Source organism: Bos taurus, chromosome 17 (assembly GCF_002263795.3).
Source record: "Bos taurus isolate L1 Dominette 01449 registration number 42190680 breed Hereford chromosome 17, ARS-UCD2.0, whole genome shotgun sequence".
NCBI classification, from domain to species: Eukaryota; Metazoa; Chordata; class Mammalia; order Artiodactyla; family Bovidae; genus Bos; species Bos taurus.
The window spans coordinates 7,228,590-7,240,972 of record NC_037344.1 but is presented as its reverse complement, the minus strand read 5'-3'; the positions used below and the strand labels follow the sequence as shown (position 1 = coordinate 7,240,972).

Here is a 12,383-nt window from a genome sequence, read left to right as displayed (position 1 = left end):
AGGAAACAGCAAGGGAAGAGAGAGAGATTGGGGAGGGGGGGTGGGGAGAGAGAAAGAGGGAGAGAGGGAAAAAGACAGGGAGGGAAAGGGAGGGAGGGAGGGGGAAAGGGAGGGAGGGAGAAGGAGAGAGATTAGGAGAGGGAGAGAGAGAGAGAGACATCGGAGGGGAGGAGGGAGACGACTCACAAAGTGGAATCTGCACAAGCAACCTAAAGGGGGAGGAGAAGAAAAATCCTGAAGTCGTTATAACTAAACCCCAGATGCAACGCAAGCAAGGACTTCGTCACACTAAAACAGATTCTGTGAGAGCCAAATTTATAAATTACGAAGCAGAAATGAAAATCAAAGAACTTCCAGAGGTTTGCACCTAGAGAAAGACAAGAAGAACCCACTGCAAACAAACCAACCCAGTCCAAACAACGCCTCCAGTAGGAAAAGAGGAAAACCGCTACCAGAGGACCCCCTGAGCGGAGAGCAGACCTACACACTGGGAGTGCAGGGCGTCTTAGAACCTCTGAGCGTGCTGCGGGCTGAGTTGCACTTCGCTGCTCTCTGGACATTAATTACACCCTTCACCTTCCATTTGGGGGAGGGTGAGGAGAAAAGCACTCACCTAAGCTGGATAAAGAAGTGCTACCAGCGTGGGAGAGAAGTTTAAGAATGAAACACTGAATGTTTTGCTTTTATTTTTAAATTTACTTCGGCGCTTAACAGACCTCATTTCCAGATTTCTGGACCATCTCCGCTGCAGACGTCTAAGCCTAACCTCTTGGTAACCTGAATTTTTCCGTCTCACCCAGTCTTTTCCCCACCCCCCTTCTTTCCCTTCATCCTGCCCGCAGGCACATCTTCATTTCACTTATCAAGAGAAAGGGGGAAAAAAGTCCCAGCAGGTACTTTTCTTTTTCAAAGATTTTTTTTTTCTTCTTGTTTTCTGGAGAAGAAAAAAGCTTTCAAAAGAGAGGAAAGAAAGCGCTAGACGGCTGAAGCATCAGCCGGTCAGCCCAGGTGGGAACAAGAGTGAAGTGGGGCTCAGGGGGAGCGCAGTGCCTCTTTCGCAAGCCGCAGGGCCACCACCAGCGCCTGAGCCTTGGATCCCTCAACGTATTGCGAGACGCCGGTGTACAGCCCGGACCTGTGCCCCAACATGATCGCCGCTCAGGCCAAGCTGGTTTACCAGCTCAATAAATACTACACCGAGCGCTGCCAGGCGCGCAAGGCGGCCATCGCCAAGACTATCCGAGAGGTCTGTAAGGTGGTCTCGGACGTGCTCAAGGAGGTGGAGGTGCAGGAGCCTCGCTTCATCAGCTCCCTGAGCGAGATCGATGCCCGCTACGAGGGTCTGGAGGTCATCTCGCCCACGGAATTCGAGGTGGTGCTCTACCTAAACCAGATGGGCGTCTTCAACTTCGTGGACGACGGCTCGCTGCCAGGCTGCGCGGTGCTCAAACTGAGCGATGGGCGGAAGCGGAGCATGTCTCTCTGGGTCGAGTTCATCACGGCGTCCGGCTACCTCTCGGCACGCAAGATCCGCTCCCGTTTCCAGACGCTGGTGGCTCAGGCGGTGGACAAGTGCAGCTACCGGGATGTGGTCAAGATGATCGCGGATACCAGCGAGGTCAAGCTGCGCATCAGGGAGCGCTATGTGGTGCAAATCACTCCAGCGTTCAAGTGCACCGGTATCTGGCCCCGCAGCGCGGCACAGTGGCCGATGCCCCACATCCCCTGGCCTGGCCCCAATCGGGTGGCGGAGGTCAAGGCCGAAGGGTTCAACTTGCTCTCTAAGGAGTGCTACTCGCTGACCGGCAAGCAGAGCTCCGCCGAGAGCGACGCCTGGGTGCTCCAGTTTGGGGAGGCTGAAAACCGTCTGCTGATGGGCGGCTGCCGAAACAAGTGTCTCTCGGTGCTGAAGACGCTGCGGGACCGCCACCTGGAGCTGCCGGGCCAGCCGCTCAACAACTACCACATGAAGACGCTGCTGCTGTACGAGTGCGAGAAGCACCCGCGGGAGACGGACTGGGACGAGGCGTGCCTCGGAGACCGGCTCAACGGCATCCTGCTGCAGCTCATCTCCTGCCTGCAGTGCCGCCGCTGCCCCCACTACTTTCTGCCCAACCTCGACCTTTTCCAGGGCAAGCCCCACTCGGCCCTGGAGAGCGCTGCCAAGCAGACCTGGAGGTTGGCCAGGGAAATTCTCACCAATCCCAAAAGCCTGGACAAACTATAGGGTGCTGGGGACTGCTTGAAAAGCGACACGGACGGGAATGCTCTCGAACACACGACAGACACACAACTCGGCGACAAACTGCGAGAACTCCAGACACAAACTTTCTGTCAGCCACCTAAGAGGAACCGAACCCGGCAGAAGACTTCCTTAATTCACAAGCAAACAAAAAGGAGAGCAAACCCACCACCCCACCAAAATCACATTCTTGCACAAAAGTGATCGTTTTCTTCCAAACAATGTGAATTTAAAAGGTCACACAAAAGAAGCAATCGGGCTTTGCCACCACAAAATGAAACCCAAGGTACATTTTCAAATCAAAATATAGTCGTTTCTCCCTTTTCCTTCTCTCCCACTCTTCTCTTTCTCCCCTTTCCCACCCTCCCCACTTTGTTTTGGGTTGCCTGAATGTTGTCACCAAGTGAAAAAAAAAAAAAAAAAGTATTTAATTATATGTAAAATTCTTCTTTTAAAAACAAAGTTTTGCTGATGTTAACTGTATCTCAGTGCCAATGTCAAATGTGCCCCTCCTTCTCCCACACCTCTTCCCTCACCCTAAGCAGCAGTCTTGTTGAAAACAGTAATAAAAATATGACTTTACATTGTAATTGACTGTGGATTGTTCTTAAATGAAGGCAGGTGAGAGCACAGTTTATAGTTTATAATATAAAGATGTGAACTGGAGGAACTAAATGCAAGAAGCTTCCATTTTAACTCCAGTCTGCAAAATTTACAAATGTAGAACATTTTGTAGATTTAACCATTCAAGTTTCCACAAAGATATTTAGAACAAGGAAAATATTAATTTTATACAACTATATGTTTGTTCTGTAGATTTTCATATTAAAAGTAGTATCTTATTTCACACTTGAAAAAAGAACAGATTTTGTATGGAAGAACTAATTCTGATCCTAATTTTAAAAGAAAAAGTTTTTTCACATTAAAAATTAAGAGACTTGCTCTCTTACGCTATAATTAAAAAAAAATCCCAAGCCTGAATTAGAAAAGAAACATTTATGGATCCTTTCTGAATAGTTAACACAATGAGTTAATACTTAGCCTCCAATCATTTGTTCTCTTCAAGTTTTAAATAATACAAACTTAACAATTAAATCAGCAACAGTAAAAGAGAATAAAATGGATATAGTAATTTTCCTTTTCCCCAGCAAATGGTGAAATGAACAATCCAGATTTATAAATTACTTCAAGTTTTTAAATGCCTTAGTGATAAATGCTGTAACTATGATCATCTTTTTAGAATCCAAATCCCAGAATTATTCAGAAGTAGCTTATAGGCAATTTAAATTTTAAAAACTGTTTCATACTATTTTTATGACCAAAGAAAAATTACATATAAGTAGGCTCCTCCTCTTTCTGCCTTTCTAATGTATTCATCTCAACATTTCAACTTTAACAAAGGTTTCTTTTTAATTCAAGGAAATAACTGATTACAAAATTAAATAATTAGTAAAACTGAAAGCATCCCCAAGGTTCTTCTTTATGCTGGAGGTTACTGTATACTCCACTAGACATGCTAATACAAGGCACAGGTACTGAATACATGTCAGATTTTGCCCTTTAATATTTAAAATTTATTCTTTGAATTAGCCCATTTTTTAACTTACTGAGAAAATCCATGAATGAGAGATACAAAGAAAAATGTTCTACAAAGCGATTTTAAAGATCAGAGGAAGAAGTCAGAGTGGGGGTGGCAGGGTAAGGAGGGATGAGCAGCAGGATAGCTGATGAAAACAAGGAAGCTCCTCAGAGCTCTAGTGCCTAGTTCACTTGGTAAAGCAGGCTTCAGTTTTTAAGATTCCCAAGTAAAAATTCCATAGCAAAACACAGTTGTGAGTTAGAAATATAAACTTCAATTTTATCAGTTCTGAAATCATCTCCACTCTTTCAACCTATACTAGACCTTTCTCAGGTCTCTCTTCCTGCAGACACAGAATAAACACTGTAACAATAACTAGGTCAGGCATATATACCAGTTTTTTAGATAACACAGATGAATTTACTCTCTAGGGAAGATGTTCTGATTTTTAAGAACAATTTCAAAGCAAGCAGAAGGTACTTACATTTACAAAGAAATGACGTAAGGGCACGGTGTTTAGTTGAAAAGATAAAAATGACATTTTAAAATGACCATTTTTTTACTCACGAAAGTATATAAAGCATTAGACATGTCTCCTCCCAAATGTCCCAGGAAAAAAGTTTTAAGAAACAAAAATTCCCCCAAATTCAGTATCTTTTTTCCATCCTTATTTAATGTAATGCAGGTATCACCAACAAGAAAAAACTCCAGTCCCTCAATTTGAAAAAGCACTAACATCTATAAAAATCAAAAATTTTTCAAATAATGGGCTGAAACATTTTACTAATATAAAGTAGCTACAGTTTTGATTTCTGTACATTTGGCAGGATGCAGCAGTACAAGGTCTGTGATTAGGCTCAAAGATCCTATGTTATACAAGCAGCAGGGGAAAAAACAATTTAATGATGCTGCACAGAAAAAGATCAGACAGAAATAGAAGTTATAACTTCCCCCAAAAGGAGTCAATAACTTCAAAGAGCCTAACCATAAAGACTGGCAGAGGTTTTAACAATAAGGACAACTCATTAGATACTTTTAAAATAAATCACATTTTAGACTTTACGCCATGTATGTCCCAAAACATAATATTTTGAATTAAATTTTGGCCTTTCACACTCACAAATTACTATAAATTAGAGAGTTTGGGTAATTTTGGTTACTTTCCTTTCCTAAAAACTGAAACAGGTTTTCAGACATTTCAGCCATATAACAAAGTAGAAATTTCTTCTAGCTGACATAATTTCAGAATTAAAGTTTTCTCTACATTGGATTAGCTGCATTCTCAAACTCAAAACAATCAGTTCCAGCACAGACTCCCTTTCGTACAGCCTACCAAGTCCCATCTTAATAAAAGCAGCAATGGTGAACCCAAAGGCATAAACATGCGTAAGACAAGAGGCGATTTGTGAAGTTTTAAAAAATTATAACATTTTCATTAAGAATGACTTTGAAATTCCTCTAAGTCACTAAATTTTAATAATTCAGATGTTTACAAGTTCAAAGAATTCCCTACCAATAAACTCAAGAAAAACATACACATGTGTGTGTGTGGACATATACCACACATAACACACACTAACAGCCTGTAAAAGAAAGGATTCCAGTTTTAAAAGCCTCTTCTCTTTCTACAGGTTACTTACTTTGCTCATTTTAAGAGACTCAGAACAAATTCTACCATTCAACTTTCATGAAATAAACCTAATTTTGGCTTTACGGCTGTGCTACAAATGTCTCTTAGTAAAATAAAGTTGCCAAGGTCTGAAAAGTAATCAGAAATACATTTTAAAGGGGAAATTACATTTTCATTTAAGAATAGGAAATTATGCAGCGCCTTGTAAAATCAACTACAGGTAATGGGAAACAGAGGTATCTCGCGCACACAAGCCATGCTTGCGTGCACGACAGAGTAGTAAGTCATGTGGACAAAGCAAGGAGAGTGATATATTGGTATTATATCCAGAAAATATAAAGGCTAAACAAAATAATTTCACTCTGAATCTCACTGAATTGTGTAGCTTAATTCACCCTGGACCCTTTGAGGCAAAACATATTTTATAGACGATATTCCCTGAGGTTCTTCCCCCACCCCAGAATGAGCTAATGATAAATGCAATTAAATGGAAATTGTTTCTGAATCTAAATGAACTTCAATAATGTAACTAGCTGGTAAGGGAATCATAAGCTAAAAGAGATAGTTGCCGTGCATACAGGCAGAAGCAATTCATCAAGAAATTCAAACTATTTCTCTCAGATTTTACTAACGCCAGTCTTACTCAACAGCAGTCCACCATACCATCATAAGAAAAACAAAAATTCCATAAAAAGGAAACCCACTCCTCATCTTCTCACCTTGGGGTCGATTTTCTTGAAGTTAGGGTCTTCTTCATCCACCTCAAAATAGAGTTCGGAGGAGGTGACAGAAAGAGTGCCCTTTACGACAACAGAGGGGGCCACAAGCTGAGCTGGTGTGCTCAGGCTAACAGGACCTGCCAAAGGAAAGACAAGCCGGACAAGTTGGAGTGACATTTTTAAAAAAATCAAGTGGATTCAGGCAGAAATTTCATATAATTTTTAAATTTTCTCCTCTAGCAAACTGCCTGCCAACCCCTTTTACACTTACAAATTCTGTCCACCCCAAACCTCCCGCTGAAAATGCAAAGTTAGGGTTCTCATATTAAGAAATCTATATATAAAAGGCGGTTAATCATAACAGTAAACTACAAAGCAATTATTTTACAAGGAGTCTGCCAAGCGTTGGTCTAATCTCCTGGTTAGAAGGTGACTCTGCCTAAGTAAGTCCATCCACATTCCATTTAGAAAACAAGCCTCGGGCTATCAAACAACATGGAGCAACAACCAGGAGCAAGGAAGACTCCATAGGTTCCCAAGGCCAGAGGTTAGCTTAGTGTTTGGCTGAGGCATGATTATAAAAAGATCACCAGCTTATCAGTGAAGTGAGAAATGTTAAACCATATTATCTGATAAAGATTGTGTGCCAGGTTGACACAAAACCTCTTCCATAACAACTTTACCCCATAAAAAACTGGGAAAAATACTTCTTTTCTAAGCCTGCCCTTCCATTGTTAAATATTGTTCAATGTGTCCAAATCTAATATTAGTGTAGTTCGGGGACTCTGGGAGTAAACAGCTGGAGGGTGGGTTTCCAAGTGAATGAATTTTTATTGGAATAATCAAATCTCCACAGGGCTTATCAAAGAGACAAATCAGCCTGCTACTGAAAACAATGGATTCAGTACAGATAGAAGAGCATAAAGTATATTAGAGCCAAACCTAAAATAAGGACTAAAAATAACGATTATACATCTATATACTTATGTAGCGATAGATGTAGCAAGGTTTTGAAATTCCATGTAAATTCCTCATTGGAAAAATCCTATAGGTGAAGAAAAAAGCAAGACAAGACTGGCATTTATAGTCTTGAATTAATACAGTGCCTACAAACAAGGTACACCTATTCAGGTAATCAATGGGTGAATAAGTGTTTCAAAATTCAGATGAATTGGCATTTCCATCGATTGTTGAAGGGTGTTGGTCCTTAATCTCACATCAATCTTAATGTGTGCCAGCAGGACAATAGGAGGGATGCTCTGCGGAGATCAGAGCAGGTTTTGCCCTCTATTCCCAATGTACAAATACATTGTGTTTGCAGATGGGCAGCAGATAACTGCAGAACAGCCATGATTTCCCAAAGCTCATCCCCATAAATGGATGAAATAAGCAGCTATGTGTTCTTTTGCTGTCTCCTTTGCCCTCCGTACATTAGCATGTAATCCTGAGAAGAAATAACATTTTTTCAATCATTCTCAGACATTCAATTACAGGGTAAGCAGACAGCTGCAGGAGCTGGGGCAGCCTAGGTCCTACAGAAGACCCCTGACAATTTCCACTTCATTTCTAACCCACACCACTTTATTAGTGTGGATTACTTCTTAATCCTATTGCCATTGTCAAGATTATATAATTAAACTCCCCTTTCACCTCTATTACTGTATGAATGTATTACTAGTAGCAAGAATAGAGGCAAAATAAAGGAGGAGGAAATGGGTAAATGGATGCAAAGGAAGAGACTAGAGAATAGCAGTGCACACCTTCCTTTCTACCCCCACCCCAAACCCCTTAACAGTATGCTCCAATTAATTTTATTTCACTTTACAAAGAGATTTATGGCCATCAGGGAAGATACCATCATATTTTTGCTTTTCATTATCATTCATTGCATGGTTGCAGATATGTCACTAAATGAAAGATTTTTTTCATTCCTTTTAATGTAAAGTTATCAAAATAGAAGGGTATATAACTTTCATCCATAGAAGTTCTAGAATCTTTCAGATTTTCCTCCTTGAGGGACATAGTCTCGGGCACTAAAAAAAAAAAAAGCCATTTAATGAATGACTAAAATTTCAAGCTAAACAAGAGAATTTTTCCCTTAAGGGAAGTAAAACTGAAAATCTGCAGAGCGCAAATCAAAAATTCCTACATCAGGTAAAATATGTGAATCCTGTGAAAAGCCATAGCATTCTTGAAATGCATTTTTTTTGAGAGAGTTAAATGTATATGCAGCATGTTTCTTAAGATCTGTATATCAAAGCAAATAGCTCATCTGCCTCCAAGCTTTATTTACAAAGCAATTGCCATAATTTTACTTATAGCTCTCATTCTGTAGAGATTAGGTTAACTCCCATTAGATGGGTGATGCAATTTTGTTGTTGCTGCTTTACACTTTTATTCTTTCTCAGTAAAGATTATTCATCAAAGAAAAAGATGAGTAGGGTAAAGAGAATGAACAGAATAGAGTGACGGGGATACAGTATTGAAGATGAGGGGGAAAATGTTTAGAAGAACAAAAACAGTCTTCATTTAATGTAACTGTGGGTGCAAAGCTGGTAGTCCTAGCAGTCACAGCTGGAAAAGTAAGTAATTAAATGCTTCTTGGACCAGAGCTAGCTGAAGTATGTGCACAACCACTGAATTTACCGGTGAGATTCTCTAAATCTTTCTCATCCATGGATGATAGAGTATCATCGTCGCCTTCCAGGAGGGTCTCGTTTTCCGAGTTCTGATTTCCTAAAGCCTGACTCTTGATGGACTGTTTTCCTTTAGCAAGAATATCTTCATCTGCAGCTGAAATGAAAAGGAAACAAAGCTGTCCATCAACTCTGGGAAGAGTCCTGGCAGAGGGGCAGGGAACTGAGGTAAGGAGAGGTGGCCAAGATGGTCACTCCTTTTACCCAGCATCATCCAGGGTGGGGAAAATGATGGGCATGGCCCACACGTTCCTTCTGACAACCGTGATTCCCCAAACCTAGTCTAACGTTACCTTGAACAAGCACCCTAATCCCATTAAATCTGACCCTGGCACTGCTCACTGAACCATTTGTTTACTTATATTTAAGGCAGAAGAGGGTTCAATAACAGCACTTTTTTTGTGTTAGTAGAAAAAAATCAGAACCTAGTTTTGGAAACAATACCAGCTTAACACTGAAAAAAAAGGAGGACTGATTTATTCCTGTGAAAAATATTATACCCACAAACATTCTGAAATGGTGGGGGAGTGGCTGTGAAGGAGAATCCAGAAATAAGAAGGGTTTAGGGCCGAGAGCTATTCGCAGCCAATGAGGATCCAGGCCAGCTTCTGAGGCCGTGGCTGATGCTAATAAAGCCATAGCAGCTCCCAGAAACTGCAGGCTCTTCCTCTCCCTCCATCCGCCCTTTTTCCTTCACACCGACCTTCCATACATTTCACCCCTGCCACACCCCTGCTGCAGCCCTTACACAAATATCCAAGAGCAAGGCAGTGTGGAAACGAAGTGGAGGCTCAAACACTACCTCCTCCATGTGTTTAAACTAAAGGGCTAAGACGCCCCAGGGGCAAACATAACAGAAAGCCCGCGATGAGAGGCATCTGGGCAAGGAGCCTCACACCGCCCAAACTGGAGCAGCCTGTGCAGAGCAGCCGCGCCAGAACCGCCAGAATCACAGTGCCGAGGCAGCCTAAGGAAGGAAGGAAGGAAAGGGAACAGCACCGAGAGAGCTCTGCAGAGCACCCATAGCCAGCGGCGGACCCAGGGAGACGAGTGGGAGGGCAGCTGGAAAGAGTCCGCGCAGAAGCTCAAAACCCTGTAACCCTCCAAGATGACTCCCCTCACTTTGAGCAGCCTTCTCCTTAAGAAACACACAAAAACAGATACTAACTTCCGGACTGGGATATTTTAAAGCTCATAGTGTCACATAAGGGAAAGTTCAGAATCCTCACTATGTGACTGACATTCCCGGTTTCCACCCAGGAGACCTGAGAGGTAAAAGCACCTGCTCCACCAGGCAGCAGCTACTGACAGCAATCAGATGGAGAGGCTTTTTGCTCCACTGCAATACCTGCCGAGACACGAGGCTCCAAACCCAGATACAGGATAAAGCACTCAGTCTGAAGAAATGTTTATCTATAGAATTTATTCTAAATAGTTAAACTGCATGTGTCCTAACTGGTTAATGAGACAAAGGCTTCTTTGAATTTAATAGGTATGGTTATGGATAATGTTAAAGGGTAAAAGTTTATTTTTATCATATTTATTGTGAGTTCACCATGTATAATATTTACATATAATATTTATGACATTATTTAAATGAACACAGGAGCTTTCTATTAAATAAGAAAGTCATGGGAAGAAGCTTTCTCTGTTTAGTATTGATTATCCCCTATGGATAAATAAAATCTTATTTTCTCTCACACCCACATATAGCATAGTATGGTTAAAAATATATGAAGGTCTCAATAATTGAAAAGAACTTAGAAGTATATATTAAAATGGCTCTATTTTCTTAAATACGATAAAGAAACATACCAAAAAAACCACTATTTTTTTGGAAAATAGGAATATAAGTTTTTACATCATTGTTTATATTTGCGGCATTTATATTTCCATACCTTGAAATCACAAACATTGCTAACATGATCTTTTTCAACTTACTAACAATTTTACTAAAAATAGTCACAGAGAAACACAAGAAAAATCATCATCATCTGTACTTTGTTAATGAAGTAAATTATAATAAATTAACAGTAGCCAGTCAAGAATTTTAGCACAAACTCAGTATGCTACATTCTCACTTCCTGGATGCATAATTCCTTCAAAACAGAAATAATAATAATAATGCTAAAATTAAGTACACTTATCATATGCCGAAGAGTATTCAAAAGCACTTTAAACATTTAACTCATTTACTTCTCATATGCCTTCTGCTAAATTCTCCTTTTCACGTGAGCAAACACACTCAGAGAGGTTTTATAACTTCCTCAAGGCAACACAGTTAATGAGAAGTAGAGTCAGGAATCAAATCTAGTCCCTGTGGCACCAGAATCTGGGCTTCTAACCACTATGCCAGAGAAAATGAAAATAATCAATGTGCAAATATGAATGTATACATAATTTACTGGTTGATTCACTAAATCTAATGTTTCCCATAATGCATTTTAAAAGATTAAGTCACAATCATAAGAAATAAGTACAGAATAAAGACATATTCATTTCCAAACCTAAATCTGATGAACATAGGCCCAACAAATCCGAAACAACGAAATTCAACAGCTCACTCATTACTTTCTCTGATTACTGCCATACATGTTCTGAAGTATACCAACCTTATTTGAAAGAAGGAAAAAAAAAATTTAATCTGAAAACATTTGCAAAAAATGAAATGACTGTAAGACTCATCAGTGGCCATATGCAATGGTTTAAAATAGCTCAGTAAATAAATTACATTCATTTAAATGACTACTAACTATAACCTTTTATCCCTTCCAACTGAAATTTTAAAATTTTAAATATGTTTCTCATCATGCTGACAACAAATAAGACACAATAACTTCTGAATTAAACAAAATTTGATAGAAAAAATTTAAAACACTATAGTTCTACTGTACACATACAAACACCACTTTAATTTATTTATTTACTTATTTTTACAAGCTCAGATTCTGGGATTGTTCAACCTCAACTGAAAAAGCTCTTGTCACGGAAAATATGCAGCTTACTGATATTTAGAATGGTTTTCCTGTAATTAACTCCCCCTTGAGGATTTTAAGTTAGCAGCAGTAAAATTACCAACAGTACTCTAATACACACCACATGCGCTGGTGTTCAATTCTCAGTGGTCTAATAGCTTTCTACTAAAGAACTTTTTCCCCCCCTCAATATTAGAACAAAACTGTCCCAAGCATAAAATAAAAGATAATTATCATGTTTATATGTGCTGGGAAAAGTATGTTTTTAACTTTCATTTGTCTTATACTCAATCAACCATTAAAACAAGAATCAATTATTTTAATATCTTCTGTGAGTGTATCCTACACTTGTATAAAAGTTTAATTGGATGAAGTCAAAATATACTTTTGGTTCAATTTTAAAGCTTGATTCACATCTTTTCTAGTTAATAAAATTACTAAAAAACATGACAACTGTTTAAATTTTTCATTTCACTATCAACAAACTGCCTTCACTAATCTCATATCTTATTCTGATTTAATATTTATCCTAACTTGATAAC

General features: G+C 39.8%; 2 protein-coding genes across 8 annotated transcripts in view; one reads left to right on the top strand and one right to left on the bottom strand.

The window, feature by feature from the left end:
- The window catches only part of LRBA (LPS responsive beige-like anchor protein), a 757,395-nt gene that overhangs the window by 315,740 nt on the left and 429,272 nt on the right, over nucleotides 1-12,383 (bottom strand). For all 7 annotated transcript variants that reach the window (XM_024977540.2, XM_024977539.2, XM_024977542.2 and 4 more), the window contains exons 39-40: nucleotides 8,817-8,963; nucleotides 6,171-6,307 (exon numbers count right to left, since the gene is read on the bottom strand). In XM_024977540.2, the coding sequence (XP_024833308.1) occupies nucleotides 6,171-6,307; nucleotides 8,817-8,963 (284 nt within the window). The remainder of the gene's footprint in view (nucleotides 1-6,170; nucleotides 6,308-8,816; nucleotides 8,964-12,383) is intronic.
- On the top strand, nucleotides 144-2,832 carry MAB21L2 (mab-21 like 2). Its single transcript, XM_002694319.6, has one exon. The coding sequence runs from the start codon at nucleotides 1,148-1,150 to the stop codon at nucleotides 2,225-2,227; it is 1,080 nt and encodes a 359-aa protein (XP_002694365.1). The 5' UTR covers nucleotides 144-1,147; the 3' UTR covers nucleotides 2,228-2,832.